General features: G+C 33.4%; 1 protein-coding gene across 6 annotated transcripts in view; it reads left to right on the plus strand.

Annotated features, from left to right (window-relative positions):
* The window catches only part of STXBP5 (syntaxin binding protein 5), a 165,692-nt gene that overhangs the window by 78,487 nt on the left and 74,758 nt on the right, over positions 1 to 12,447 (plus strand). For all 6 annotated transcript variants that reach the window (XR_013830897.1, XM_079939884.1, XM_079939885.1 and 3 more), the window contains exons 10-11: positions 9,780 to 9,934; positions 11,132 to 11,204. Coding sequence is in view for 5 of the 6 variants with exons in the window: in XM_079939884.1 (XP_079796010.1) it covers positions 9,780 to 9,934; positions 11,132 to 11,204 (228 nt within the window). In the remaining variant the exon portion in view is untranslated. The remainder of the gene's footprint in view (positions 1 to 9,779; positions 9,935 to 11,131; positions 11,205 to 12,447) is intronic.

The following is a 12,447-nucleotide window of genomic DNA, read 5'->3' on the forward strand; positions in this document are numbered from 1 at the left end:
AAACATGTATCAAGCCATTGAAATATATTTAACCAGTAGTGGTTACTAGAATGGAGGTGATGTTTCCTGAGTGTAAGACAAAGAAGCACATATAGAATGGTTCCCTGACAGCTCAGAACCCTTTAGCACCAAGGCTCCCAGCACTGGTATTTTATCCTGAAAGACACTAAAATAAAGATGTAGAAAGGAAGACTAGTAGACTCTGAACAGGGGGAGAAAAAAGGAAACCCAGGATATCACGTTCTTGAAGTGTTTGTAGGAGAGAATAAGTAAGCATTGTATACTTCTGTAGAAAGATGGATTTGAATGATAACAGAAGAAAAATTAGGAGATATATATTGTAGGAAGGATTAATTTGTAAGGGTACTTTACTAGCATCATTTCAAACATGAGCCAGGATATAGGGACATTAAATTTAAGAAAGAAAAAGAAATGGGTGGATTCACAATAGAAAATACTCATTTAGAACATGTATTTAGTGAATTCACCAGTGTATATAAGTAGCAGTTATATGTCATCAAGAAGAGTAAGATGCAGATTTTAATTTTTACCTTAAATTAGGGAAGACCTCCATATGAGTAATGGCAGAAAAGAAAGAGCCTTTGGAATAGGAGACACTGAAAATGAAACAATTTTTTAATTATTTTTTACATTATTATTTTTTTAACATCTTTATTGGAGTATAATTGCTTTACAGTGGTGTGTTAGTTTCTGCTTTATAACAAAGTGAATCAGCTATACATATACATATATCCCCATATCTCTTCCCTCTTGCATCTCCCTCCCTCCCACCCTCCCTATCCCACCCCTCTAGGTGGACACAAAGCACCGAGCTGATCTCCCTGTGCGATGCAGCTGCTTCCCACTAGCCATCTATTTTAAATTTGGTAGTGTATATATGTTCATGCCACTTTCTCACTTTGTCCTAGCTTCCCCTTCCCCTTCCCCGTGTCCTCAAGTCCATTCTCTATGTCTGCGTCTTTATTCCTGTCCTGCCCCTAGGTTCTTCAGAACCATTTTTCTTTTTTTCTTAGATTCCATATATATGTGTTAGCATACGGTATTTGTTTTTCTCTTTCTGACTTACTTCACTCTGTATGACAGACTCTCGGTCCATCCACCTCACCACAAATAATTCAATTTCGTTTCTTTTTATGGCCAAGTAATATTACATTGTATATATGTGCCACATCTTCTTTATCCATTCGTCTGTCGATGGACACTTAGGTTGCTTCCATGTCCTGGCTATTGCAAATAGAGCTGCAGTGAACCTTGTGGTACATGACTGAAAATGAAATAATTTTAGAAGAAAGTTTTAGAGTGGATTTCTCATGTTGAACCCAAAGTGTACACATAGAGAAGATAACTTTCTTAAATATTGAAAGTATTGTCATATGATTATATGATCCATTCTTCTGGAAAAGTTTTTTGGCCACAGAACCAATGATCTTAGGATTAAGATTAGGTTTTAGGTCCTGAAATGGAACATTGAAGTAGATGACAAGAATAAAAAGTGTGGTAGAGGGGAGTGTGCAGGCTAAAGGATGCAGTGAAGCCAGGGAAATTAAATGATGGAAAACAAGAATTCTTGGCCCGTGCTGCAGTGACCAGCACGTATTAAGCGCTCAGTAAAATGCTTGTCAAATGGATGAATCATAATAATATCGTGATTTGATTTGTATAGTTTTTCTTGAGTGGCCTAAGAAGCAGAAAAAATTTCAGCATAAGCTACATTTTAACAGTACTTTAATACAAAGTGTAATGACCAATACGGAAATGACATTAAAAATTGGCAAACTATTTTCATGGTATTTCATATGAAAAATGCACCTTTTAAAAAGTTTGATTAGTCGTAAATACTGTTGTAATTCCACTATTCTAAAATAATGTTTTTCATTTGTTCATTTTCCCTAAGTCTTTTTTCAAATACATATACATTTTCACTTAATTATATTCTTAGAGCATATTCAGTTTGGTATTTTTTTTTCTACTTAGTATGTCTAAAGTATTATAGTTTTTATCAATTTTTTAAATTATTTTCAAGGGCTGTGTAGTTCACTCAGTCATACCTCCCTTTTCTGAACATTTAGCTTTAATATTATAATCAGGTTTATAATATAATTAATACAGTAGTGAGTGTATTTCTCTTGACATTACAGAGAATTCAACAGAAGATTTTTACTATTTTACGATTACAGTAAATTTCCAGTGGTGAAATTTTGAAGATAAAATATTTTTATAAATCTTGACAAATTGCCACATTGCTTTTTGAAAGTATACTTTAAAGAACTGAGTATAAAATTAATAGTTTCATCCATCTCATCAGTGTGGGATGACTTTTTTTGTTTTATTAATTCACTACCTTAAAAATCAGCATTTATGCTTTAGATTTATCTTAAATTCTCTAACCATAATTTGAACTCCTAAATGACTGCTGTTAATGGAAAGGCAGCCTGCTGTCATAATTGGGGTTGAAGTTAAATTTGTTTGTATCTGCAGGCAAAGCAGCAGAGATTCATAGAAACTTTCTAATTTAATTTTTTGTAAGCAGTTGTCCAGCTAAGCTTTTATGTTTTGACGGGGACCAGAAATTATTTATATGCTTTTCTATAGTTTTGAATATGTATTATTTATTTAAATGTACAGCTTTATTTCAAACCTAATTGTTTTCAAAATTGTTGCTTATTTGTTATGGCTATTCAGATATCCCCTTCTTATACTGCCTCTAGTTGATTCATTCTACTTTACCTACTACTGAAGCTCATTCTGAGCTTTCCTTCAGTTTCTTCTTTTAGAGCCATGCCTCCTCCATCTCTAACTTGGTTCTCTGGTGCATCCTTAAAGCTTTATGGATTGTTCAAGCTAATGTAAGGGTATATTTTCCATCATTATACATCCTAATCTACATTTTGTCCCATCCCTAAAATGCTTACACTTGAGATCTATACATAGACTAAATATCTTAGTGATAGTTCACTGATTATTCTAGTACTTTTACTTAGATGTTTATTATATATATTGATATCAGCTTATATAAATTAGATTATATTTTTCTAGAGGACGAGAATCAAATCCATGTAAGGCTTTTTCTGCAATAAATGACTTTTAAATGTTCTTTTATAAACAAGCTTTGAAATCATACTTGTAACACTGTGAACCCTCATATATGGTCCATTTAATCAAAAATTAATTCCATATGGCAAAGATTACATTAAAAAGTTTAGATTTCTTTTTGAGAAAAAAGAAAGTCTAATTGTTACATAGTTAAATTCTCCTATGTGTATTGATTCTAGAAAGAACCAGAGTAATACACTAATATGAATTGCTGCTATATCCTTATAAATCTTATGCATCCTAACCAATCCGTATATAAAAACTGTAACAGATTGAAATACCAAAGCATAAGTTTTGTGGAATTTGTATGGTTAGGATAAGTCTTCTAAGCTCTGTATCTTTATCTCATTAATTTACCATGTTGATGCTTACTGTTTGTTTTGCTTTCTAGTTTAACTTCACACTACACTTGATGCTCTGTCCTGCAAAGCACAGGTAGAGAAAAGTTATGTTGCCATAGACATGGCAACTTCATCATACTAGCTTTTGTTATGATCATCAGCCGTTTGGTCTACAAGAGAGTACTGTAATTCTTCTAAAGTTATTAAGGTTCATGAAATATTCAGTTCATAGGAGCACTTAAGCAAATTTCTGCATCCAAGTTAGGGAAGGTGTTCTGAGATCTTTTTTCCCTTTCATAATTAATCATTATGGTCCATTTATGACCAATTAATTCCATATGGTAAAGACTGCCTTAAAAAGTTTAGATTCATGAATTCTTCTTCTGCCCTTATCTCCAAATCTGTGGCTTGTAAGCCAGTCATTTAAGTGAGGATTTCACATGTTAGAGGACCAATGCTAAATAACTCTTAAAAATTCTTAAATAATTAAGGAAGACATTAAAATTTGTCTAGTATGAAGAGAAATCATAGGACTTTGATAAATATCACTATACTGAATGGTCAAAAGTTGATAACTTGGAAAAGAATGCTACTTTATTTCTTTGCGTTGTACAAATAGAATCCCCTTTAACAAACTCAAGCCCACTATTAATACCTTTATTAATTATAATACCTTTATTAATTATAATACCCTTTTATATAATTATATAATCTCTTAATAATTACAATAACCAATTAATTGTTATAACCTTTATTAAAATGAAAACCTGTCATAGCATATTTTCTTTTGTGTGGGCTTAATTTTTAGGTGTATACAAACAGTCCACAAACTAATCTAAAGACCCTTTACACTTTTAATTATGGAAAATCCCAAAGAATTTTTATTTATGTGGGTTTTATCTATTGATAATTACCAATTAGAAATAAAGATTAGAATTTTTAAAATATATATTACTTCACATGAAAATAATAAAAAAACCCTTTGCATGTTAACATAAAAATATATTTTAAAATAACTTTAAAATTCCAAAAAGAATGAGTGGAATTGTTTTATTTTGGAAAATACTGTTTCAGTGAATCAGTCATATCTTCTAGTGTTGATGCATTTTATTATGTAATATATATTTTTAATTGTTAATATTACCACTGATCTCATCAGGAAAGTCTTTAAGTATTGGGAAGCTGTGAAGCTCAGCATGACAGATAAAAGTTTTCCAGACTCTTGATATTTTTACCTGAAAGCCTAGATTTTATCATTGTAACCAAATAATCTCAATTGTTTTTCTTAAAATAACAGACTCATTTGATTCATTTTTGAGAAAACAACTGTTACCCAAACCTAACTAATGATAGTTCGTCAGTCATCCTTTAAGCAAAAATAATAGCAATTCAGTTCATAACTCAAACAGTAGTACAAGTGCTTTTCTAGAAATAACTGTCCAGTATACAGAAGCAGTGCTTTATGTATACCTCCCATTTTCTCAGCACAGTATTAAAAAGACATTTCTTTACATGCTACTAATAGAACCCCTTTTAATAAACTTAAGCCCAAGGGTCAAGATGAAAAATTTAGAATTAGTCATTTTACTGCTTCATCAAGGACATTTTAAAGTGAGAGAAAAACACCTCTTTAACGTGTGGCAATAAAAAATACAAATAACTAGTGCTGTTTGGTGCCACTGCTTTGATTCATGCTGAGATGCCAGGAGTTTTATTCACCTACTGTTAATTTTGTGCCATCAGTGCAAATATCAACATAGTAAAAAGGTGAGCGATGTCTTAATATCACAATGAAAAAGGTTTTGTTTTACCCTTAGTGATTTTTTTGGAAAAGGTCCTGGGAACCCCTAGCAGTCACAGACCACACTCTGAGCATCACTGTTGTGTGTTATATGGGTATTTAGAGGAGTTATCCAAAAGGAAATATTTTGAGGTTGCATATTTTTGATACCTTAAAGGATATGTATTAAGTCCAATTACTCTTAACAATTTAACATAACAAAAATAATAAAACATTTAACATAAAATTATATTAAAATCTTATATTTTATGCAAATACTGTAATATACAAATCCACTTTACCAAAGCTGTATTATCATTGCTAAATTGGTCAGTAAATGAACAGGAACTTGTTTAAATATGTTATGTTTCTTTATTTTTACCCCAAGCTCATATCTTTTTATCTGAATTAGCAAAAGGGTCTTAGGGTTAGTCACTAGTGAAACATGGTCTGGAGGTGGTTCCCCTAGTTCCAGAGGGTCCTCTTAAAATTGGCAAAGGTACAGATCTGAACAAGAAAGATACTGGAGTATCGTCATCATCGTACTAGTAAAATACTCACTTCATTATCATAGTGATTGATTCTTATGGTACCCAGGTGTTTCTCTGTTCACTCAAATAGTACTGTGATGAAAACTTCTCATAACTAAGCAGTAAACTTGTTCTTGGGATCAGTCTGTCTACCCAGCCAGGCCCAGCCAAAGAGTTCTGTGTTTACTGACTGAAGTCCATAGAGTGTGAGGGGTGTGGGGCCTTGTAGTGAGACCCTTAATGACACTAAGTCAAGGCTAAGTCAAGTAGTACCGATCACTAGGAGGCTCAACTTCCCGTGCTCCACTACTCAAGGTGTGATGCATGAATGGTTCCAGTCTGCTAACTGGTCTGAGTGCAGAGGTAAAATACCACACTGTGTCCTGAAGGAGCTCACAATACAAATGGAAAGTAGATAAACACTGACAATTCCGTGTGGAAATGTTGAGAAGAGGGTGCTCAGGAACACAGGAAGGGTACCCAACTCAGGGCGGGAGGATGAGTCAGGAAAGGTGTTTTGTAGAAGATGATGAATGATTGGACTGAGTTTTAAAGGAGGAACCAAAAAAATGAGGGGGAAGTACATCTCAGGCAATGAAGAACTAAATGCAATTGTAATTATATAAGCTGCAGGTTATTAGGGTGAGAACTAAAGAAATTGTGAAGATGAAATAGAGGAGACAGATTCTTGAGATCCTAACGGTGTAACAGGATATGTTTGCAAGATTTGGGGGTCATGTTATCCATTACCACGTATTGCTTTACTCACTGTGTTGCAACCATGCTGACCTTTTAGTTCCTCAGATATTCCAAGCTCATTCTTGACTTGAGGGCTTTGCAGTGGTTATTCCTGCAGCCTGGAATGTATATCCTTCTCCCCCAACCCCAAGATTTTGAATGGCTGGCTCCCCTTCATTCTGGTTCCAATTCATCTGTCATTACTTTAGGGGCCTTTCCTGACTGCTCTATTTTACAGTAACCCCTCTAGCCCCTCCCTTACATTCAGCACATCACTCAACTTTGTTTTATTTTCTTCACAGTACTTGTCACAATGTGTTTACTGTCTGTCTAGACTAGGCATGAGAGCACCATTTTATTCTCAGGCGTACAGGTGCTCAAAAACTATTTGAGTGAATAAATGGGTAGCATTATGGAACTGAGTTGAGCAAGTTCGTTATACAAGTGGCTTTTTGGGTAGAAAAGATAAAGAACGTTTCACGTGGAAACACAGCTTCAGCCAAAGCTGTTATCAAGGCCAGCCAATGAGGTTGATCAGAATCAGGAAGCATATATGCTTTCTTAAGTGTCTAGTCTCTTAAAAACTACAATCAAAATTATAAAAAGTTCAAACTAACACCTTCCTAACCTAGATGCCTTCAAAAGTTAAAGTCTTGTATAACACCCAACAACATCATTAAAGAAATTCTTCTTAAATTCCTCTTAAAGTAATGGAATAAAACTTAATTCACATATTACCTAGAAATAATCTAGATCCCTAGAACTTTTAATATAATTCCAAATGCCAACAAAACCTTTGAATTTTTACAATTTTCACCATCTAGGATTAAAATATTTAATTTTATTTTATCATTGTATTTAAGACAGGTTTTTTTTCTTGTAAACTATTTCATTAATATTTATGCCTCAAGATTTGGGGCATTACAATGAAAAAAATACATAGCCTGTGGGATTTGTAAGTCAGGTGATTCCTGCCTGGCAAACTGCACATAATATAAGATTTTTTAAAAACAGTACATAAAATAAGAAAAAAAAAAATATATATGCATTTATTGCTGAATTATGGAAACCTTTATTATTATGAAAAAGAATATTACTGTGGTATTCCTTTCAAACTATTTATCCATTTATTTTTATCCATGTTTTTTTCACTATATTTTTTTCTCCTAAATTTAGAAAAGAAGTACAGGCCATTTACAAGGCCACTGAACAAATACATAGTTGCCTTTTGAGGACAAACCTACCTAAATGCCATGGTGTTATTTAATACGTTAAAAGTTTGTCCAATAAGCTGATCACTTACCTGGCAATACTTACTTGGTATCTCCATGGAAATTTTATTCTGTAGTGTAACTCAGCATCTTCCTGTTCATGGTTCTTACATTAATAATACTTGTGTTTTTTTTTTAAGTTGGCTATATGTAAAACCAAACTTGTCAGACTATTCTTGAAATACTACATATAAAATACCTGTCCCAGGCCTCTCACTCTATAAGAGTATAAGTTGTTAGACTCTTCACCCTTCTTCTTAGTATTTTATATTCAGTTGTATGTTATATTTCAAAATACAGATGAGAAGAGATATATTCTGTTTATTCATTATATGTGATGAAAAGTAGAAGAAAATTAAATATACTTTCCTGACCACAGTCAATAATCACAGTAAGCCAGGAGATTAGAGCAATGAATATATGGCTATACAGTTCTATTCAGGACAAAGTTTTAAGCTCTGGTTACTGTCACTTAGCTGAAAAACTAAGATTACCCAAAACAGTTTAGCGCTGAAAAATCTAAACGTTAGTAAGCTAGACAGTGGTTAACGTAACATACATTTCTGTTCATTCATTCATTTACCAACGAGGCACTGTTTTGGATACAGCAGTGAACAAAGTGGACAAAAACCCTTGCCCTCATGGAGGTTACATTTTCATGAGGAAAACAATAAGCAAAATAAATTAGCTCAATGGGTAATAATGATTATTTGATGATAATGACGATAATACTAGGTAATTCTTACTAAGGGTGGTCTGTGTGCCAGGCACTGGCGCCAGTGTTTTGCAAATATTAATTCAATAATTGTCTGAAAATAGATATCACTCTATCTCCATGTTATAGATGCAGAAGCTAGGCATAGAGATTAAGCACCTTATCCAAGGTCATACAGAAAGTAAAGCCAGAGCTGAGATTTAAACAGACAGTTTAGTTCCAGAACTAGCACTTTTAACTGTTACATATTATTACATACTTCTTGTACTAAGTGTGAGAGGAGGGAGATAGCTACACTGGACTTAGAGTAAGCATTATGAAACTACCTAAAAAAATTGTAAATGAAGAGATTTAAGAAACTCATGCATGGAACATTTTAAGTCATCTATATAATGCACCATAAACAACTTCCCCACCAACCAATGGGAAGGTACATGTGGCAGATCAAGAGCTAATTTCCTTAGAATGCAAAGAACTCTTACAAACCAATTAGAAAAGAGTTACTAATCCAATAAAACATGGACAAAAAACATGAACAGGCAGGTGAAAGATAAAGAAATACACACAGACCAAAACAGAGGAAAGGATATTTAGGGTTTTTTCTTTTTTGCATATTTAAATATATTTAAAAATAGATCTAGATAAATCATTAAATTTAATAATGACTAATAGGGAGACAAGAGTTATAGGGCTAATTAGAAGTGTCAAAAAGGCAGCTGATAGATGTGCATGGAAGTTGTAGTTTGAGAGCATACCAGCCAAGGTTCTAGGAGACAATTAAGCCCTACAGAAAATGGTTTGAGCGACCATTTTTCTCAAGGGTGATTTGTAGCTAGTACATTGTTGATGCATCAATGAGAAGTTAATTCATTACATACAATGGATGCCTTAGGGTATTAGCATTCTCTCTTAGAATTTCTGTTGAGAAGGTCTGGTTATTAGGATTGGAAATAATGACAGTACCTTTAAGAGACTTATCAGGAGAAACCCAGAGAGAATATTTTGAAAATTGTATGAAAAGGGTAAAGGGAAAAAAATTAGGGACCAAAGGGGAGGTTATGAGAGTCAAATGTGGTCAGTGTTCATTCTTACTGTAGGTGAATTTTCAGGAACTCACCTGGGTCTTACCTAACGCAATTTAAAAAGCTACATGTGAGTATTCAATTAAATGATGCGTAAAAATGTTAAAATTTAAGATTTTATTATTTCACTAAAAAACAATTTATGATACAGCAAGAAAATAGACTCCACTATGCTATTTGTAATCCTGACTATGTATTTTATTTCTAGGGAACCTTTTATTATTTTATCAGGAGGTTTGTCATACGATACTGTAGGAAGAAGACCTTGCTTAACAGTTATGCATGGGAAAAGTACTGCAGTGCTAGAAATGGACTATTCAATTGTTGATTTCCTGACGCTGTGTGAAACCCCATACCCAAATGGTAAGCTTTGTGTCTTTAAAGTTCATTCGCTATAGATATGTTATTCAGAACAAAGACCTATTTGTTATCTAAGTAGTTTCCTTATCCTGTTGTGCCAGTTCTTCCATGGGAGAGATGCTGCCTTCATAACTTTGTAAATTTTATTTGAGAAGTAAATTTTGTTTTTAAACTGTATCTGTTTAATATTACATATTAGTAGTAAGTGCCTTTGAAGAATAAACAAAACTGTCCACATTAAGAAACATTTAAAAATCCTCTAAATTACTAATGTATTAGTTACAGTTCTCAAAAAAAACAGAACCAATAGGAGATTTTAGAGAGAAAAAGAGAGCAAGAATACGAATTTATTTTAAAGGAATTGTGAAAACTTACTGCAGACTGAAAATTCAGGAAAGAGTTTGATTTGCAGTCTTGAGCCTGAATTCTGAAGGCTGGAAACTCAAGCACGTTTCTGAGTTGCCATCTTGAGGCAAATTGCATTTTTCCGAACACCTCCTGTCTTTGCTCTTCAGGCCTTCAACTGATTGGATGAGACCCACCCACATTATCTAGGATAATCTGCTTTACTCAGAATCTACTAATTTAAATGTTAGTCACATCTAAAAAATACCTTCACAGCAACATCTAGACTGGTGTTTGACCAGACAGCTGGGCACCACAGTAAAGACAAGTTAACACATGAAATTAACCATTACAACTGGCATGTTATTATTTCAAGAGGAATTTATCTGGATCTTTTTTTACTTTATTTGAAGCTAATTGAGATATAAATATGTAATGCATTTCATAATTAACATGCACATAGAAAATACCCAAGAAAGAGATTATAATATTATAGTAGTACTCTAGTGGGTTCCTGTGAGATCCAGTATGAGTTGTTCTTATGCGTATTAAGATTTAAATTTGGGGTTTGTTGTTCATGTCCTGCCTTGGACTTTGCAATACCATGGAAGGTACTGTGAGCTTCTTGTCTATTTCATCTTTACAGAATAACTAATTTTTTATGGGGTGTTATATAGATTTATCTCATTTAAAACATACTGGCCTTGCATTGTATGAAGTATAATATCAGAATGTTAAATACTTGAGAGAATGGAACAAAATAAAATAAAAACTAAGCAAGAAATGTTTGTTATCTCATTTGCTGTGCTCTTGCATATTTAAAACTACTGTTAATGCATTGTTTTCCTATTCCAGATTTTCAAGAACCATATGCTGTGGTTGTTCTACTAGAAAAGGATTTAGTACTTATAGACCTTGCACAAAATGGGTAAGAAATAAAATTTGGTGAGCAATTACTTTAGTGTGTGGTGAAAAAAAGAGTCTTTTTAGCATAGGATTGGCTGTTTCATTTCTTTGAAAATGCTACATTTATATCCATAACCTGGACCTCTGTTTAGAACTACAGATAAACATTTCTCATTACCTGCCAAATTCCTCTGTTATGTTACTCATAGAAATTTCTTGTTTAAGTCAAGATTTGTTGAATTTCTGAAATTTCATATGATTCAACTTAATACTTGGATACTCTGGGGGCACACAAAATCAGATATGTCCAAAATTCATCCCCATCACAGCTTTCCTCCAGAATAACTCTTGTAGTCTCTCCACCCATATTCACTTTCTGTTGCCGTGTGTCATGAACATTGTCAGGTAATTTTACATGCAACCCCAATCTTGTTACTCTTTTCTTTAAACCACTATAGTTCTCTATTGGTTTTTTGTGTAAAAACAGTTTCTCAGCCTGCTACTCTACACTGACGGAATTAAGGGTACATTTCCAACCTGGTGCCTGTTCGCTAGAAAAACTGAATGGTGTATTAAACAAACACCACACTTCCATGTCTTTTCTTATGTAGCTCCCAACAGCTGAAGCATTCCACTTGCTTCACTGCCATCAAAAATCCACATAACTTTCAAAGGCAGCCTCTTCAAGCTTTTCTTATTCTCTCTTAACCACATATATCATATCTGATCTATAGATTCTCACCATAGCTCCTTTGCAACTTTTTGTGATATTTCCCATATTCTTCTTGTTCGTAGATGATAGTATGTTAACTTATAAATTTTTTGAATGGAAGAACATTGTATTACTTATTTGTATTTTTTGAGAGATAATCATTAAATATGGTTTTAAACGAGTTTACCCATTCAATATTTCAGTGTTTCTCAACTGGGGGCAATTTTGCCCCCCAAGAGACATTTGGCAATGTCTGTGTAGACATCTTCTCTTGTGGGGAGGGGTGCTACTGGCATCTAGTGGTAGAGGACAGGGATCCTGCAAAACATCCACAATGCACGGGACAGTCCCCATAATAAATTATCTGATCCAAAATGGGAATAGTACTGAGATAGGGAAACCCTAAAGTGTAAGTGAACAGTATTATTTACCTTACTTTAAGGCATTCCTAAATTCACATCAACTTAGTGTATGCTACCTGTAATAATGAATTTTTTTTTCTTCTTGAAAATAACAAGACCATGTGGAACAAAGGATAACTTATTATTAAATA

Source organism: Stenella coeruleoalba, assembly GCF_951394435.1.
Source record: "Stenella coeruleoalba genome assembly, chromosome: 12".
Lineage (NCBI taxonomy): Eukaryota > Metazoa > Chordata > Mammalia > Artiodactyla > Delphinidae > Stenella > Stenella coeruleoalba.